The sequence below is a fragment of the Ambystoma mexicanum genome, chromosome 4q (assembly GCF_040938575.1).
Source record: "Ambystoma mexicanum isolate Mex_15411 chromosome 4q, UKY_AmexF1_1, whole genome shotgun sequence".
Lineage (NCBI taxonomy): Eukaryota > Metazoa > Chordata > Amphibia > Caudata > Ambystomatidae > Ambystoma > Ambystoma mexicanum.
Genome location: NC_090928.1, coordinates 1076797036 through 1076817009, shown reverse-complemented (window position 1 = coordinate 1076817009; position 19974 = coordinate 1076797036). Strand labels below are relative to the sequence as shown.

At 46.5% G+C, this 19974-nt stretch overlaps 1 protein-coding gene across 1 annotated transcript in view; it reads left to right on the top strand.

Moving 5' to 3' along the window:
* The first annotated feature begins 1142 nt into the window (after positions 1-1142).
* Positions 1143-19974, top strand: part of LOC138467322 (vomeronasal type-2 receptor 26-like) — a 520735-nt gene continuing 501903 nt past the window's right edge. Inside the window, exons 1-3 of the mRNA XM_069607300.1 lie at positions 1143-1207; positions 1418-1427; positions 2067-2190. Coding sequence (XP_069463401.1) covers positions 1143-1207; positions 1418-1427; positions 2067-2190 — 199 coding nt within the window. The remainder of the gene's footprint in view (positions 1208-1417; positions 1428-2066; positions 2191-19974) is intronic.

The following is a 19974-nucleotide window of genomic DNA, read 5'->3' as shown; positions in this document are numbered from 1 at the left end:
ATGGCAGGAGAAGGTTGGTCATATGCAGGAGGTTGGAGAATATTAGATAGGTGTGATAGTAGAACAACAGGAAGAGATTGGTCATATGCGGGAGGTTGGAGAAAATCAGATGGGTGTGATAGCAGAATGGCAGGAGGAGGTTGGTCCTTGTAGGAGGTTGGAGTGGATCACCAGGAGAAGGAACATGGTGCTAGAAAGGTGGTGGCTGGCAGGAGAAGTCAGGTTTAAGAGGCAATGCATATCCAAAGAAAGGAACCCCAATTTGAAGGTGTTGCGCCCACAGTGGGAGGAGGAACATGCATGTGGTCTAGTGTGGAGGACTAGCAGAAGAAGTGCAGTTGTAGAGAGGCATTGAAGTGACGGCATGCCAGGACACTAAGGCTGGGAGCAACCTCATGAGCCTGATCAGATAAACCTAGAGGGGAAAACTTGTTTGGAGCCACTGTGGAATATGAAGGAAACTCCAGTGGTCCCTCTGCTCGCTATAAGAGACCCATTGCTGACTCATCTACATACAGTTGCACATGAGGTGGCTGTACCCCACTTAAGCAGAACAAATTATACGCAAGGATAGAAGAGACAGTTGTCATCAAGAGTATGAGTGTTTTTGAAGGGTATTGGTCTGGAATTTAAGAACCTGGAGAAAAAGGACACTTGTGCTTACACTTGTTTGTTGTGGAGAATCTCTCTTTTGTTTTCTTGGGTCATTGTTTGTTGGATTCCAACAGGATAGAAATCCTGGCCATTTCAAGAAGGGCATCATCTTTGGGCACTGTTAATTTTTCAGAAAGGAGGCGTTAAAAAGTCTCTGCTATATCCACGCATCCTGGGAGTGGGCGGAGGGTGGAAGGAAGTGACAAGACCTAACAGCCTTTCCCGAGGGATATACAGTGGGAGATCTTTTAATTCCAGTGTTTCCTTTTTTTAGTCAACTGCAGGACACCATTAAAAAGAGAAATGAAGAGTAGAGAAAATAAAACCCAACTTGCTCTTGTCCATTGGTCCATATCCTTGCTGTGACAGTTATGTCCTGTGTCTTCCCCCTCACTGTATCATGACCTGTGTCACCCACGTCAAACCCCCTCATTGTGTTATCACCTGTGTCTTGACACTTTGTCAGGCACTCACCACTGTGCTATCAAATGGGTCCTCCCCCTGTTCAGATTCCTAGGCCTGTTATCATAAACCTTTCCTCCATCTTCTCCTGGTAAGACACCACACTATGTGGTATTATAAGCTTCATCCTCAATGCCCCAGGCCCATACCACTAAGACTTTGTTATTATTACTTGGGTCCCCTCTTCTCCTCCTCATACCTGTCCATCTGCATTATTTGCATCTGTGTACTCCATCACTTCCTCCTCAGGCCACACACTCTTTGGTATCATCACTTTTGTCCTCCATCTTATCATCCTCAGTACCTTCACTGTATGTTTTTGTCATCTGTGTTCTCAATCTTCTCTGCAGATGCCTCACTCCATGTTATCACCTGAGTCCCCCATATTTTCCACACATATGTTTTGCTGTGTGTTACCATCAACTGATTATCTCATTACTTGCTCTGCAGATCGATGCTCTGTTACTATCACCTTTGTCCTCTATCTTTCCCTCCTCATAGCCCTTGCTCTGTTCTTATCACCTATATCTCCATCAGCCCCTCCACTGATTCCTTGCACAGTGTCATTATCAGATGTATCCCAATCTACCCTCCACTGATTCAATGCTGTGTTTTATCACGTTCCCCCATCCTCTCCTCCGTTACACTCCTCACATTCATATTATCACCTGTTTTCTCCATCCTCTTCTCTTCAGACCACTCACTATGTGTTTATGATCACTTGTGTCTTTCATCTTCTCTCCTCAGATTCCTTGCTCTGTGTCATTATCTGATGTATCCCCATCTCTCCTTCCACTGATACCTTGCTCTGTGTTATTATCACATGTTCTCTATCTTCTCCTCCCCAGGCCCCTCATTTTATTATTATCAGCTGTGTTCATCATCATCTTCTACTAAGACCACTCACTCTGTGTTTATCATCACGTGTGTTCTTCATCTTCTCTCCTCAGATTCCTCGCTCTGTGTGTAGTGAGAGCTGTCCTCCTGGATTCCGGAAGGTCCTTCACAAGGATCGGCTAATCTGCTGCTACGAATGTGCCCCATGCCCTCATGGAGAAATTACCCACTTAAGTGGTAGGTCATAACATTTGATACACTGACTAATATTTTTTTTTAAATTGGAAAATATAGCTCCTTTATCCTGGAGAATATGTTTTTGGGGGGAACTCAAAAATTAGAACATGATTAAATGTTTGAGAAAGTATTTGCCCAGGTACTGATATTTCCCACTTGTTCCACTCCATGCTGATCCATGTCCTCTAATCAATGTGGCCAATATATCAAAACATGGCTCTTTCAACAACACTTGACCAAGGACTAATTCCAACAGATGCACATATGACGCACAGACCTCAACTCCCTGTACTATGCTACTGTTAAAAGATGAAAGCCCAAATGATAGCAGCCCACACTCTGTACAGTGTTCCACTGCTCTTGAGCTAAGTCCACACTATAAACAATAGAATATAAAATTAAAATAAAAAAAATATCCAAACTCCTCTTTATTTATAAAAATGCCAAAGTTGTATCAATTGCAAATGAGGCCCATTGTCTCACACGGCTCTACCGGTCACGTATGGGGGATATTTTGGGGCCAAGATAATGAAGAGGGCTGCATTGTTACAGGAAATAAAAAAAGAGTAGTATGTCCAAATCTTGCTTGCAGGGACGTTACTTGCTTTCATATCTTTAATGGTCAATAAAGAGTCAAAAAATATGTTCTGAGCTCCTGGTTGCCTGTTTGGGATTCTCATCAAAACCCAGAAGTCATTTGTTAGGCAGAATCATGTGCAGAACCCTTTGGGAACACTACACACAATTACGCTTACAATTTCTCTTTTGGTAAAGCCTGTACTACACAGTAAAGTGGTAGTGATGGCTGAGCAGCCAGACTTATCTCAAGAGTAAAGTGAGCAGTAAAACAAGTTATACAAAGAGCCAATAATTACAGTGATTCAAACCAACACTTACTCAAGGTTTCTTGGTAAAAGAATATACATTAATTTACACAGTTTGAAAACATTACACTAGCAAGAGCAGCTCAATATCACACACTAATAAACCCCAAATACACAACCGGTAAGTAAATGAACAAGTTCAGCTCCCCTGAAGTGGGAGCAAAATGGCACTTCAGATACTTTTAAAAGGGGTAAAAAGACAAGGTTATAAGAAAAGACAGCACAAATACCTGCATAGGCAGGGCAAAGGGTTTCAGTTAACTACAACCAGCAATTCTTCTCAATAGGCCTGGGCTAAAGTCAATGGTTCAGAGTCTTTGTATATGATAGCACAGTTCTGGTAGATAACGGTTAAGTCTTTGCCACGGAGTTTAGAAGAATTTGGCTAGGCAAAAAATTTGATGAATGTTTAGGGCAGGACAAGCCTTTGAAGTTGAGAAAGTTTCCACAAACTTTCGTGATGGCCGAAAAGATTTCCGGACCGCGTTTGCACAGTACCTTTGTATTGAAGAAGCGATGTAGCTGAGGCAGTTGTTCCTGGCAATTCGAGCAGATCTTGCTGTTCCTGAGCTTCAGTCGGGAGGAAAAGAAGGAAGATGTCGGGAGGTTCCTGCACTGTCCAGGGATGAGGCCAAAAGCTTAGCAAGACGTCGGTTTAAGGTGTGAGTGCCTTAAAGTCCACAAGCTGTTTCCCTTCCCTCTGGCTGTCCGTTTCCAACAGCACTCTGATGAAAATTGGGACGGTATCCAGGTGGCTTGCGAGTTGGTTGTTCCCACAAAACTCAAGGGAAGAAGTTAACCTTGAAGGGCTTCTCTGTCGATGGAGTTTCAGGCAATTCTGACCTGCAGCAGGGCGTCACCGGTCATCCAGGAGTTGCAGCAGTCCTCTTCCTTCAGCTCGTCTTCAGTTCTTTCGTTCCAGTGGTCTACTCTGTTTTCCAAGTCCCAGAGACCTGATTTTAAACAGTTTTCCAGCATTCATTCCAGCCTGGCTGTCACACAGCAGGGTGGCTGTCCTTGCCGGACAGCCAGCCGGCCAATCATGCCAGAGTGCATTCCGGTCTCCTAGGAGACTAAGCACAGGGAGTTTCGGGCACCTCCCTCAAATCCTGTCCACCCAGACACTCAGGCGCCAGAGGAGGGCTTCAGCACCGAAGCCTGCCAAAGGCCAACAAAGAAAGGTACCAAACCTGGATTGGCGCGCAGAGACAAACACAAGAAGGACCTTTCCTAAAATGGCGAATAAAGTCGACCGGAGTCTGTTTTTACAAATAGGTCTTGGGCTCCATATTGAAAAACATGGCTGACCTAATTTTTAGCTACCGTTGTTAGTGGTCGGGAAAAATCATGGTAGTTTGATCTAAACCACTGCCACCAACCATTTTAAATAGGAAAGGGTAACATTTGACTGTTACATTAGTGTTTTGACTCAGGGGAAGCTAGGCAGCCCCTCCAGCACTCTATAGTAAGATAGTGTGTGCTGGGTCAGTAAATTTAAAGAGACTAGTAAAGTCATTTTAACTTGACATGTTCTGGGAGACAGTAGTCAGTCCCAGAGAAGGTATTTAAACCTTGGGAAGTCTGAGAGAACATCCCTGTGTCACTGCACTGAAGGTGCTTAGTGACACACAGAAAAAGATAATGCCTATGGAGTTATTTTAAAACTCCATAACCAAAGAACACAAAAGTAAAACACACATCAAAATACATGGAAGAGTGTGAAAAAAGGCTCACACTCTTCCCAGGTAACAAAATCAAATTCTAGAAATACAGCAAAGTTTCTGGGGGTCTCAAAAGGTAAGGGAAATTAGCACATATTGAGAATTCTCCCTAACACTCGCCCCCCCCAGACTAAGGGACTGGAGGATTTAATCCACTCCTGGATGAATCTCCTTACTCCAGTTGGTCAAACATCCTGGAGAGACCATCAGCAATTTGGTGGTGACACCCAGACCTGTGTTCAATGGTAAAATCAAACCCTTGCAGGCCGATTGACCATCTCAGTAGTTTAGGGTTTTCCCCTTTCATTTACATCAACCATCTCAAGTGTTGGTGGTCAGTCTGAATCACAAAAGTAGATCCATACAAGTATGGTTTAAACTTCGTCAGTGACCACACAATAGCAAAACATTCTCTTTCAATGGCTGCCCACCTTGTCTCAGGTTCCTTCAGTGTCCTGCTGATGAAGCAAATGGGGTGCTCCCTACCTTTCTCATCCAGCTGACTCCAAACTGCACCTATACCTGTATTTGAAGCCTCTGTCTACACAATAAAGGTTTGGTTAAAGTCAAGAGCTCTTAGGACTGGAGCTTGACAAAGGGCTTTCTTTAGGCCTTCAAAAGCTTGAGTGCACTCCTCATTCCATCTGACCTTTTCAGGGAATTTGGGAGAGGAGATCACATTTAAGGGAGAAGCTATGGTCCCATAGTTCTCAATGAAGTTCCTATACTACTCAGTGAGGCCTCAGAAGGCTCTCACTTGGGTTTGAGTAGTAGGGGTGGCCCAGTTTTGTACAGCTTGTACTTTGCTAGTCAATGGCCTGATTTCACGTCCTTCTACCTCATGTCCAAGGTAGACCCCTTTACTCTGACCAATTTGAAATTTACTAGCCTTTATGGTCAGATGGGCCTGCTCAAGAGCCTGCAAAACATATCCTAAGTGGTCAACATGTTCTTTCCAAGTAGGGCTGAACACTGCAATGTCATCCACGTATGCCATGCAGAAGTCCTCCAGCCTATTCAGTACTTGGTTAACCATCCTTTGAAACGTAGCAGGTGCATTCTTTAGTCCAAAAGAAATGAATTAAACTGGTAGATGCCTGCTGGGGTTGAGAGTGCAGTTTTCTCCTTGGCATGGTATGTCAGTGCTATTTGCAAATAGCCTGAAGTGAGATCAAATGTACTGCGCTACTTGGATGAACCAAGTTTGTCCACAGTTCATCTGTTCTTGGTAAAGGGTGGGCATCAGTCTTGGTGACTGCATTAAGTGCTCTATAGTCCACACAGAATCTCAACTCCTTGGATCCTGCCTTTGGTACTAGAACAACTAGACCAGACCATGGATTGGTAGAGGGCTCTATTACCCCGAGATCAAGCATCTTGTTGACCTCCTCCTTTATGTAGGATCTTACATGATCTGACATCCTGTAACCTCTGCTTTTAACAGGTAAATAGTCACCAGTTTGAATATCATACTGGCCCCAAAGGGTCAAGCCTGGTGATAGTGAAAACAGTGAGGCAAACTGATGGAACAGAAACTTGTACTCCTCCTGTTGTCAGGTGTCAAATTAGAAGAGAGATTAACTCCTTCTATTTTCTCATCTAAAGGCTGGCCTCTGAGTAGGTCAGGTAGAGGTTCACTCTCCTCCTCCTCCTGAGCTGAAGCTAGAAGCAAAGCTCCTACTTCTGGTCTTGAGACATAAGCTTTTAGACGGTTGCTGTGAAAGACTCTGGGAGCCTCCTTAGGATTGCCTAAGTCTACCAGATGGTTGACCTCTCCAAGTTTACCCACAACCTTGAAGGGTCCTATCCACTTGTCCTGTAAGGCCCTCTGCCTTGTAGGTACCATAACTATAACTAGCTGGTCTTGAGAAAACTCAACCATGTTGGCCTTCTGGTCATACCAATGCTTCACCAGAGCCTGACCTGCTTTCAAGTTATCTGATACTTCTGCCATCAAGTGTCACATTCTCCTGCGGAGACCTATCCCATAGTCAGTGACTCTCACTGGCTTGGGGGAAGGAGCACTCTCCAGCCCCTCCTTAATTAGGGCCAAGGGGCCTCTAACTGGATGGCCATAAAGAATTGCAAAGGGACTACATCCAACTCCCTCCTGAGGGACTTCTCTATAAGCAAAGAGAAGGCATGGCAGTAGAAGGTCCCACTTTCTTCTAAGGGGTTCCTCTAAAGCACCTATCATGCTCTTCATGGTACGGTTGAACCTCTCTACCAAACCATTTGTCTGAGGATGGTAGGCAGTTGAGAAATAAACATTTTTTTTAAACAAAATTAAATATACATGCACTCCAGATTCAAAGTTAAAGAAAATACTTTCCCACCCAAAACAGGAGAAGACAAGGGATCCCCTGTCAGAGATAACTTCCTTAGGAAAGCCTACCCTGGTAAAAAAAATACCAAGTAAGGCCTTAGCAACAGCCTGAGCTGTAACAGTCCTTGTAGGTATTGCGTCAGGATAACTAGTAGCATGGTCTACTACAACCAGGAAAAACCTGCTTCCTGAAGATGTTGGTGGGACGGCCACCACGGGGAGATGCACCAAGGTTGCCACATTCTTGGCTCCACTCTTGCCAGTGGTTTGGCAAGTGTGACAGCTCCTACAGTACTTATCTATATCAGATTATCTGACCCAATTTAGGCCAGTAGAAATACAAAGAGAGCCTTTCCTTGGTCTTTTTAAAACTTAAATGACCAGCCAAAGGTATCTCATGGGGTAACTGTAGGAACTTGAGTCTGCTTTCAAGAGGCACTCCAAGTCTTTGGTAGTATCCTGGGATAGACTCAGTCGGTTCACTATAGAAGAGGCCATCATCTCAGTACAACCTATGCTTCCCTGCTTCTTGCCCATCCAGCTGGGAAGCTGCTTGTCGGCAAAGACCATCAAGAGTAGGACACTCTCTTTGACCTCTGCTGAAGTCCGCCCCACAGGTTCCATCTTCTGCCAGTAAAGACTGCAGCTCAGGATGGTCTGCAGGATTCAGATCTCCAACAGGAGCAAGGTCCTCTTCCAGCTCTGATTCCTCAGCAGCCGATACAACCACACAAGGTTGTTCCACACACTCAGCCTTAGCTGGTGGAGGGATCACAGGTGTGATCTTGGACAGTCCCCTAGGGGATATCCTTGTTGGTAGCAGAGGAGTGCTGGCTGGTTTCTTCCTGGAGGTTTTCGGCTTCCCCTTTTCCTCCTTCTTCCTTGAAATTGCAGTCAGTAAGTCCTGTGGATTGGGGGTTATATTTTCTTCTATAATCTCGTCTTGAGAGCCCCTTAAGGCACTCTCTCTGGCCTTCCTTGTCTGCACCTGTTTCCTTTTGCTGGGAGGCCTGGGGGTGCTTGATATAACTCCAAGAGTTTTTAAGTCATTCCCCAACAGGACTCTCCCAGGTACTTCACTCTGCACACTTACAGGTATCTTGACAGTGTTATGCTCACCTGGCTCCCACAGGGGCGTCGGTCGGACCCGGACTGCTGCGGTCTCCACCAACGTGATGCGTAGTGCAGAGATGACAGACTGGACTGGCCCTCCTAATCTCGTCTGCTTGAGCCGTAGAAGATTCTCCTGCAAGTGGAGAGAGGAATTTAGCCACCCGTGGATTCTAGTGATGGCACCTCCCTGCTCTCCCCACTAATCACCTCCGAAATCCCCTTCCAGTACTCTCACCTTATATTCTTGAAAGATGAGCTCTCCATCCTGCGTGGATTGCAGGGGCGCGTAGATACCAGTTGCTTCACTGGTTAGATGGCGTGGGGGAGTTCCGGACGAGAGTTGACTCTGAGGTTCTTGGCGAAGACCAGTAAGTATAGAGTTCATAGAGTTCAAAATGTCCGATTTTCACTCTTGTCCCATTCTTTTCTTATCTTGCAGTGGAGTTCGAGAAAAGATGGTCTCGTGGTGGTAGATGGCATTCAGGTAAGAGTCTGTATTACCCAATGCTGTCTGGTAAATAATGCATGTATTTAACGTGTTGTTTTCTCTCCGTTTTCAGAGGCGGCGTTTGAAGAAGTGGAGAGTTAATCTTATAAGTCTGTGGTGGTAAGAGAGATTGTATTTGTTGGTTTTCTCGGCACACTTGGTTATTTCTTTTGTCCCCAGATGCCGGAGCCCGGCGAAGAAATGATGGAGGCAGCGCCTGGTGAGTATGGTGCGGCGCTGCAGCTGGCGATACGACGTGTGTAGAAAGAATGTCCTTTCCAGGTGCTAAGACGTGATGGTTCCCGAATCAGGTGAGAAACTGGAATAAAGTTTGTTTTCTAACCTTGCCTTCTGCTTTCCTTCTTCTCTAGGAGCTCCGGATTCAGGACGGGCGTGGCAGAGGTCTGGATGCTGACTTGCAGGCACGGTGAGCGTTACGCTGCTGGATGCAGAATAACGCAAAGCGTGTGTTGCTGGTCGGGCGTGGTTTAAATAGCTTCAAAAGAAGTCCCAGGTAAGAAGTCCCTAGAACCACACCCGAGTAAAAAATAGCCCCTGTAGTAAAATAGTCCCTTCCAGGCTTCACGTTGGATTGGAGTCATTTGCAGCATGGTCTGCCTGAGGTAAGTAATGACTATGAGCCTGGCGCCTTAGGCGCCAGGCCTGATTTCTACTGTGAGCCTGGCGCCTAAGGCACCACGACTGAACCCAGATACCCCCTACCCGGGGCTGCTGAATTTTTAATAAATGTCTTGATGCCTGCTCCCGGGGCAGTTGGGCTTGGTCCAGATGCCTGGGGGTAGGCATCATGACAGCACTCCCCCCCAAGGCCCCTCCTAAAGTAGTTCTTCCCCTGGGCCCTGGTTTGTCTGGGAAGTTCCGATGGAATCTTTTCACCAACCGAGGTGCATGAACGTGGTCACTGGGCTCCCATGACCTTTCTTGTGGTCCGTAACCTTTCCAATCGATTAAATAAAAGAGTTTTGATTTAACCATCTTAGAGCCCAGGATATTTTTTACCTCGAATTCAGGTTCTCCATCTATCAGTATGGGGTCAAGTGGTTTGGTTAATCTTGTTCCGGGTTGAACTGGTTTTAGAAGTCAAACATGAAAGACAGGATGGATCCGCATATTAGAGGGTAGTTCTAATTTGATGGCCACCGGGTTGATAATGGCCTTAATGGTGTGAGGTCCCAAATATCTAGGATTAAAAGTTCGAGTTCCTTTTAGAGGTATGTGTTCCGTAGCCAGCCAAACTTGATCTCCAATCTGGTATTGTGGAGTGTCACTTCTATGTTGATCAGCATTTGTCTTGTATTTCTCTTTTGCTTGTTTCAAATGTTCAGTAGCCACCTTAAAGGCCTGCGTAATAGTAGAGTGCAGATGGGTCACTGCCGGCATTTCTAAGTGCTGGGGCGAATCGAGTTCTGAGGTTCGAGGATGATGTCCATACATGGTATAAAAGGGGCTTTGTCCGGTTCCTGAATGTACTGAGTTATTGTATGCGTATTCAGCAATCCATAAAATTTCCTTCCAATTGTTTTCGGTCTGGTGTAGCATGCAACGTAGGTATTGTTCAAGAGTCTGGTTGCTCCTCTCCGTTTGATCATCGGTCTCGGGATGGTGACTGGTTGATAACCTCACGTCTATTTGCGCCAATTGGCAACATTTCTTCCAAAATTGCAAAATGAATTGACTACCTTGGTCAGAGACCAATACGGAAGGAAATCCAACAATTCGAACAATGTTTTCAAAAAATTCTTTGGCCAAAATTGAAGCGGAAGGTAATCCCTTTAAAGGAATGAAGTGGGCCATCTTGGAAAAAAGATCAACAATAACCAGAATGGTGTTAAACCCATTACACGGAGGTAGATCTGTAATAAAGTCTAATGACAAGGTGTGCCAGGGTGCGGGTGGAATATCCAAAGGTTGTAAAAGACCGGCTGGTTTTTTGTTTTTGACTTTTGTTTTGGGCGTATATACCACAAGACAGCACAAATGATTTTACGTCTTTTCGCCAAGTGGGCCACCAGAATTGTCTTTTAATTTTAGCTTCAGTCTTTGCAATACCTGGGTGTCCTTCCATCAGAGCATCATGGTAATTGGAGATGACTAGTTCTTGTAGTTCCTTGAGTGGTAGAGATAGACGCCCTTGATAGTAAGGTAAGTCATTGCTGACTGAATAATCATGGCTCTTTTTCACCCAATCTTGCAGGGCTGCTGCATCGAAAAGTTGTTGGATTTTTAAATGAATATCTTCTAGAGTCTGTTGAGTAGTTATACCAAGAATTCTTTGTTCTGGAATTATAGGCACCGGCTCTGGGTTCGAATATGCTTCTCCCATCCCTATCCGGGACAAAGCATCTGCCTTACCATTCTTGCATCCTGGTCGATAAGTGATCACGAAATCGAATTCGGCAAGGAATAATGCCCATCGAAGTTGACGCGATGATTGGGCCTTGGCTGTCTTTAAATACTGCAGGTTCCTGTGATCGGTGATTAAGGTAATGGTGTGCCTTGCACCGAGAAGATAATGCCGCCAAGCCTTGAAGGCGGATTTGATGGCTAACAATTCTTTATCGGTAACCGCATAGTTTAACTCGGGGGGCTGAAAACTTCCTGGACCAAAATGCTACTGAATGAAGTTGACCGGTTTCCGGATACTTCTGGGACAGGACAGCCCCCATGGCTAAACTGGATGCATCGGTTTCAACTATGTATGGGAGCTCGGGGCGTGGATGCTTCAAGACAGGTGCCGACGTGAATTTCATTTTCAGCTCTTGGAAGGCCTTTTCAGCCTCCTCGGTCCACAAGAAGCGTTTGTTTTTTCGCAAAAGTGCTGTGATGGGGTGTACGACATGTGAGAAGTCAGGAATAAATCTGCGGTAGAAATTAGCAAATCCAAGCATGCTTTGTACCCCTTTAACTGAACTGGGTAATGGCCATTTGAGAATTGCATCCACCTTTCGAGAGTCCATTCGGACTCCTTTTGGAGTCAGGATAAATCCAAGGAATTCAACTTCTGTAGCATGAAAAACACATGTTTCCAATTTTGCATGTAACTTGTGCTGACGTATTTTCTCGAGGACTGCACGAACGTGCTTAACATGGTGTGATTCCGAGGAGGAGTATACTAGAATGTCGTCGATGTATACTACAACACAGACGTCAATGAGTTCACGAAGTACATCGTTCATAAAATACTGGAAGGCTGCTGTTGCATTGCACAACCCGAAGGGCATCACCTGATATTCGAATAATCCGTACTTGGTACGAAAGGCAGTTTTCCATTTGTCCCCCTTTTTTACACGTACCAGATGATATGCCCCTCGGAGATCTAATTTAGTGTAGATGCAAGCATCCTTTACTTGGTCTAGTAATTCGGGAATCAGAGGTAATGGGTATCGGTTCTTCACCGTAATCTGATTTATTGCGCAGTAGTCTATACACGTTCTGAGGTCACCTTCCTTTTTAGGTACGAAGAATAAAGCTGAGGATGCAGGGGACTTGGATGGACGAATGAAGCCGTTAGCGAGGTATTGATCCAAGTATGTAGGTTTTCAGGTTCCGTAAGGGCGTAGATCCTACTGCATGGAGGTTGCGCACCGGGTATGAGGTCGATTTGACAATCGTATGATCTGTGAGGCGGTAAGGTGTTTGCCTGTTCTTTTTGGAAAACGTCCTGGAATTCTAGGTATTCCTGAGGTAACGGCACGACTGGGTTAGTGACTGTGGCCAGACCTTTGTTCAAGGTTTTTTCCGAGTAACAGTTGTGCGCACAATCCGGGAAAGTTATTCTCTTCTCTCGCCAATCAATACAAGGAGTATGTGTTTCCAACCAAGGTATCCCGAGTATTATTTGGAACTGTGGGGCTTTGATTAAATCAAACACAATAGTCTCTCAATGCCCATCTTGACCCAGCAATGTCATCTCTGTAGTGGAATGAGTTACAGGCCCAGAAGCAATTTCAGTTCCGTCGACTGTGGTGATGACATCCGAAGTGGTCTTTTTGCAGAGAGGTAGATTCATCCTAGAAGCCAATTTGTGGTCCATATCATTTCCTACAGCCCCGCTATCGATGTATGCCCTTACTGCGTGTATACGTGATAGCTGCCTTGGGTAAATAAGAACCATTGGTATGATTAGGTGCGAGGTCTGAGTGTCCTTCTTCAAGCTCGGCAAGCGGACCTCTATGCTTGTCGGGCGTGGTCGTTTCCCGAGTCAGGCTCTGTTTGATTTTTAACAGCCACTCCAACTGCTTTCTTGGATGTTTTTATAGGGCAATCCCATAGAAAATGTCCTGAGGCCCCACAGTACAGACACCATTGCATCTGCCGTCTCCTTTCTCTTTCCTTTTGAGTTAGGGGTCCCTTAACCCCTCCGTCTGCATAGGTTCTGATGCATCAGTTCCTTTGGGGTTAACATTAGGTTTAACCAATACTCGATTCTCGAACTTAGCTCGATCAGCCTTTCTATTCTGAAGTCGGTGGTCTAACTGGACCACTAAGTGTATATATTCTGCGCAATCCTGAGGTGGGTTCACAACTTGGGCCAAAACATCTTTGAGTTCACCCCGAAGTCCACGATGAAATAATGTGACTCGTTTTTCTTCTGGCCACCCGGTTTCCACCACTAACCTATTGAAGGTTGCGATATAGGTTAGCAGATCCTGATTACCTTGTCATAGGGATAAAAGTTTGTTATCCAGGGCCTGTCCTTGTAAATGTCTGGCGAATAGTTTTTTCATGCTCAATTGACAACCCTGAAAATCCCGAAGAAGAGGGTCATCCTGGTTGACTAGTGGAACTGACCAATCCGCTGCGCTACCATTAAGGTATGATAGTACAAAGGCTACTTTAGCTTGATCGTTTGGGAAAGCCCCAGGTCTGCATAAAAAGTGCAAGCGGCATTGGTTCATGAACACGGCGAACCTTTTCGGGTCCCCAGCAAAACGTTCGGGTGGAGCTAAAGGAATGCTCCCTGGTAGAACCACTTGCACAGGATTGCTCGATGAAACAGGAGTTGGATTCCCCCCGAGTCCAGGTAGCGGTGTTTGCCCAGCTTGGTTTTGTAGCAGTTGTCTAGCAAGATCATCAGTGCGCTCCTTTGACATGATCAGTTCCCTCCTGAGGGCATTAGTTTCTTGGCGCGCGGAGTGCACTTCAGCCCTAAGTTCCCCTAACAATTCGGCTAGTTGGTCGGTTTCTGAGGTTTCCATGGCGCCCGGGTGGGTGTTTGTAAAGAGGCTTTGCGTCCTGTTACGCTCACCTGGCTCCCACAGGGGCGTCGGTCGAACCTGGACTGCTGCGGTCTCCACCAACATGATGCGAAGTGCAGAGATGACAGACTGGAGTGGCCCTCCTAATCTCGTCTGCTTAACCCTTAGAAGGATTCTCCTGCAAGTGGAGAGAGGAATTTAGCCACCCGTGGATTCTAGTGATGGCACCTCCCTGCTCCCCCCACTAATCACCTCTGAAATCCCCTTCCAGTACTCTCACCTTATATTCTTGAAAGATGAGCTCTCCATCCTGCGTGGATTGCAGGAGCATGTAGATACCAGTTGCTTCACTGGTTAGAAGGCATTGGGGAGTTCCGGACGAGAGTTGACTCTGTGGTTCTTGGCGAAGACCAGTAAGTATAGAGTTCATACAGTTCAATAGGTCAGATGTTCACTCTTGTCCCATTCCTTTCTTATCTTGCAGTTGAGTTTGAGAAAAGATGGTCTTGTGGCGGTAGATGGCATTCAGGTAAGAGTCTGTATTACCCGATGCTGTCCGGTAAATAATGCATGTATTTAATGTGTTGTTTTCTCTCCGTTTTCAGATGCGGCGTTTGAAGAAGTGGAGAGTTAAAGAATAATGCCTCCAGTGGTAAATCAGGTAAGTCTATGGTGGTAAGCGAGATTGTATTTGTTGGCTCTCTCGGCTCACCTGGTTATTTCTTTTGTCCCCAGATGCCGGAGCCCAGCGAAGAAATGATGGAGGCATCTCCGGATCGTAAGGTGCTGTGAGGACTGGCGAGTATGGCGCGGCGCTGCAGCTGGCGATGCGACGCATGTAGAAAGAATGTCCTTTCCAGGTGCTGAGACGTGATGGTTCCGGAATGAGGTGAGAAACTGGAATAAAGTTTGTTTTCTAACCTTGCCTTCTGCTTTCCTTCTTCTCTAGAAGCTCCGGATTCAGGACGGGCGTGGCAGAGGTCTGGATGCTGACTTACAGGCACGCTGAGCATTATGCTGCTGGATGCAGAATAACGCGAAGTGTGTGTTGCTGGTCGGGCGTGGTTTAAATAGCTTCAAAAGTAGTCCCAGGTAAGAAGTTCCTAGAACCACACCCGAGTAAAAAATAGTCCCTGTAGGAAAATAGTCCCTTCCAGGCTTCACGTTGATTGGAGTCATTTGCAGCATGGTCTGCCTGAGGTAAGTAATGACTATGAGCCTGGCGCCTTAGGTGCCATGACTGAACCCAGATAGCCCCTACCCGGGGCTACTGAGGTTTTAATAAATGTCTTGATGCCTGCTCCCGGGGCTGATGGGCTTGGTCCAGATGCCTGGGGGTAGGCATCATGACAGGCAGTCATGTCATTGCACTAGATGAGAGCTGCTAACTGTGGAAGCATTTGGACAGGGCCTCCAGCAAGCTTAGTTAGGTATTTGGGTGCCTTAGAAACATCCTCAACCTTGATAAATTATTCATCAGCTACAGTTATGCTAGCCCCAGTGTCTCTGATGGCAGGGGTCTCCTGACCAGTCACAAGAACACTGACTTTGTAATACTATTTAGTATTGTCTGGAATAGAATTGTAGACATCTAAGTTCTGTTGTTCCCACAGACCCATGGATACTAAAGAAACACTAGCTGAGACTTGCATGGGTTCCTCAGCCAGTAAGTGAAAGTTTCCACTTGCCATTGGTACTTCATCCACTGGGGAGAAGGCTAAGGAGACAGTGTGGACCCCTGAATGTTTACCCTTACATCTGGGATCCCCTTTCACATGGTCAGTTGACCCACAAGCATAACATTTACCAAATGTCGTTATGAATGGGGGTTTGTTCTGACCTCCTTCTGGTTTGTCACCAAGAGGTACACTAGCCTGATTTGGTTTCCCTTGAAGCTTACCCTTGTTATGTTTGGGTCCCTCTTTTGGATTGGAAGTATTAGAATTCTCTTAGGTATCTTTCTTTTGCTGCTTTCCCTCATCCTTCTTCTGAGTTGCCCCAGAATCCTTGTGAGTAGCCCTCTTGCCAACCCACAAGTCAGCACCCCTTGCTAACTTCTTTGGATCAATTTCCTTAGAGTCAGCCAAGTGCTTTCTCAGCTCAGGGGAGTAGGCATCATAAATAGATTCCAACATAAACCGATTTCTCATACCTGTATAAGTGTTAACTCTGTAACCATTAACCCATCCATCTAAGTTTTTCAAACATTCAGTCACCCAGTTAGCCCAAGGGGTACCATCATGCTTTTTGAGGGTTCTAAACCTCTTAAGATACTGAGGAGGGGTCTTCCCAAATCTAGCTATCAAAGCTAGCTTCACAGTTTCATACTCCTTTCTGTCTATATCCCCCAACTCCATTACCACATCAGTTGCAACAGGGGGTAGCCTAGAAAAAAGCCAAGGAATCAACTGATTCCCTGTAATGATTTGAATCCCATGGTTATATTCAAAAGCAACCTACCAATCCAAAATGTCAAGCTTAACCTCATAAATACTTACTGCATCTTTGGCCATGCGAGGCCTCTTAGGACTGGAAGACCTAGTGGACTGTTACGCTCACCTGGTTCCCACAGGGGTGTCGATCAGACCCGGACAGCTACCGTCTCCACCAACATGATGCGTAGTGAAGAGATGACAGTCTGGACTGGCCCGCCTAATCTTGTCTGTTGGACGCGTAGAAGTATTCTCCTGCAAGTGGAGATAGGGATTTAGCCACCCGTGGACTTTAGTGATGGCCCCCCAATAGTTCTCGTTTTCCCCACTAATCACCTCCGATATTCCCTTTTGGTAACCTCACCTTTTGTTTTTAAATGATGAGCTCTCCATCCTGCATGGCATGCAGGGGCGCGTAGATACCAGTTACTTCACTGGGTTGAAGGTACTGGAGGAGTTCCGGAGGAATATTGACTCCAGTGTCTATAAAGTTCAAAAAGTTCAATATGTCCGATGTTCACTCTTGTTCCATTCCCTCGTTAGGTTGCAGCTGGGTCCAAAAGAATGTTGCCTGGAGGCAGCTGATGGCGTTCAGGTAAGAGTCTGTATTACCAAACACTGTCTGGTAAAAGTTGCAAGAGTTTAACTTGCTGTTTTCTCTCCCTTTATAGGTGCGGCATAGGAAGATGCGGCGAATTAAAGAATAATACCTCCGGTGGTAAAGCAGGTAAGCCTATGGTGGCAAAGAGATTGTCCTTGTTGGTTTTCTCGGCTCACCTTGTTATTCCTTTTGTTTTCCCCCAGGTGCTGGGTTTCGACAAAGAAAATGATGGAGGCAGCACCGAGTCGAAAGATGCGGTGGACTGGTGAGTATAACGTGGCGCTGCTGCTGGCGTAGCGTGCTGAAATAATGTCCTTTCCAGGCTCGGAGATGTGCTGGGTCCGGAATCAGGTAAGGAATCAAAAATTGTCTGTGATCTAACCTCTTCTCCTTTCTTTGCCTTTTGTCTAGGAGCTCCGGATTCAAGGCGGGCGTGGTAGAAGACTGGATGCTGACTTGCAGACACAGTGAGCGTCACGCTGCTGGATGCAGAATAACGCAAAGCATGGACTGCTGTTCGGGCGTGGTTTAAATAGCCTGCAAAGTAGTCCCAGGTAAGAAGTTCCCCAGAACCACACCCGAGAGAAAAATAGTCCCTGTAATAAAATAGTCCCATCCAGGCCTCACGTTGGCTTGGACTCATTTGCAACATGGTCTGCATAAGGTAAGTAAAGTATATGAGCCTGGCGCCTATGGCGCCAGGACTGATTTCTATGATGAGCCTGGTGCCTAAGGCGCCAGGACTGAATCCAAACAGCTCCCAGCCGGGGCTGTTGGGGTTTTAATGAGTATCTGGATGCCTGCTCCCGGGGCTGATGGACTCGATCCGGATGCCCGGGGGTAGGCATCATGACAAGGGCTCCAGGGGAGAACCAGTTTCAAGAGACAACTTTTTCATTTCAAGTACATGATTGAATTCCATTTCTCTGAGCTTAAGTTCTTGATGTTTGCTTTCAGTTTGTGTCATGATCTCTGCTTCCAAAAGATCAGGACTTGCCCGACTCCCTTGGAAGCAGACCCATAACCCCGGTTCCAAGTGCCAGCCAGTCCCAATTGGGACCTTTTGGACCCTGTCCTGGCGCCAGTGGCACCAGGCTCATAAAGATGCCCAGTCCCAGCGCTGGAAGCGCCGGGCTTATAATGCTTGGGTGGACTTACCTGCAGCAGACCATGCTGCTTACTTACCTGCCAGTTGAACCCCTGATCCTCTTCTGTTTGGGACTACTTTTCCTGTTGGGTGGGGCAGGAGCCACTCCCTAGGTTCAGAACACTGGAACTCTTCTGGAAAGCAGGAACTCTTTTCTTACCTAGGCATGGCTGTGGAAGGAGACACCTAAGCACTACAGGAGGCTATTTAAACCACACCCGATGGATGAATCTTGCTTTGCGTTATTCTGCATTCTGTGCAGCAGAACGCTCATCGTGTCTTCTGCTTCTGATCCTGGGCCTAAGGGAACAAAGGCTTACCATCCTGGAATCCAGTCTTCAGCAGCACCTGTAAAGACAAAGAAAGAACAGGTTAGCACTACGGTCTTCAGTGGCAGCGCATCTCTTACCTGGTCCATCGGCTGTCACCAACGCCTCGCGCTGCATTCCGGCATCTGAAAGACAAAGGCTTACCTACTCTTCGCAGGCTCCGGAGGTCTTCGCACTGCATTCCGGCATCTGAAAGACAAAAGCTTACCAGCTCTTTGCACGCTCCGGAGGCCTTCGGCGCTGCATCCCGCATCTGAAAGACAAAAGAAGGTGCGTTTAAAGACATTGGGCAACTTTATTACTCACGTGCCATTACTCCTTCCCACGCCGAATCCAGTGTGTATTCCAGCACCCTTCAGCTTCTCTAAAGCTCCGAACTTGTACCTGCAAGATAAAAGGGACAGTTAGTGCGCATCGTGAAGCAGGCTACAAGCGCTTACTTACGTGCTTCCAGGCGCTTCTATTCCTCACGCGGGTTCGATCCTCAACTCTCATCAGCCCGCCATCCGCCATCGCCGGAACCCTGCAAAACAAGGGATATCATTACAAAAGACTTTTAAGACTTGAAGTGCCCAGAACTTACCGTTCGTGCAGTTAACGCCGGACAGCAGTCCTCTGAGGTCAAGAGGCCTGCACCCTTATCCAGTGAAGAAACTGGTTACGGCACCCTGCCCCGAGGCAGATGGAGAGTTCGGCGTTCACTTACCTAAGGTGAGGGCGTTAACCTTTGGGGTTCTACAGGAGAAGAGAAAGGGAAGAGGAGAGAGGCACCCAATAACCCCAGTTCATTAATCCCATATTTTCTATCTGCAGACATCTTACTCTTCGAGTCAGACATACAGCGCACAGAGGTCCAGCCCAAAGAGCCAACCGTGTGTTACACATCACCTTTGAAGATACGGCATTCACCCAGTCAAGACCGGCGCCTCTGCGGGAATCAGGTGAGCGTTACAGAACGCAAAGCCTACCGCAAAACTCCCACCCAGGCGCTATGGAAACCTCGGATACCGACCAGCTAGCCCAGTTACTTGGGGAACTAAGAGCAGAAGTGCATGCAGCCCCTCAGGAAACGAATGCTCTAAGAAGGGAACTGATTATTTCCAAGGAGCGAACAGACGATCTCGCTAGACAATTGCTACAGTCACAAGCCGGACAAACTCTGTTACCCGCATCAGGGGCAAATCTTTCTTCAACATCCTTTACGAACCCAGTGCAGATCAACCTACCTGGGAATGTACCTCTGGCTCCGCCCGAACGATTTTCTGGTGACCCAAAGAGGTTTGCAGTATTTATTAATCAGTGCCGGTTGCACTTCTTATGCCGGCCAGCAGCCTTTCCAACTGATCAAGCTAAGGTAGCTTTCGTGCTTTCGTACCTTAGTGGCAATGCGGCAGACTGGTCGATCCCTCTAGTTGATCAAGATGATCTGGTTCTCCATGATTTTCAAGCTTTTCAGCTCAGTATGGAAAAACTGTTTGCAAGACATTCACAGGGGCAGGCCTTGGACAATGAGCTCCTTTCATTG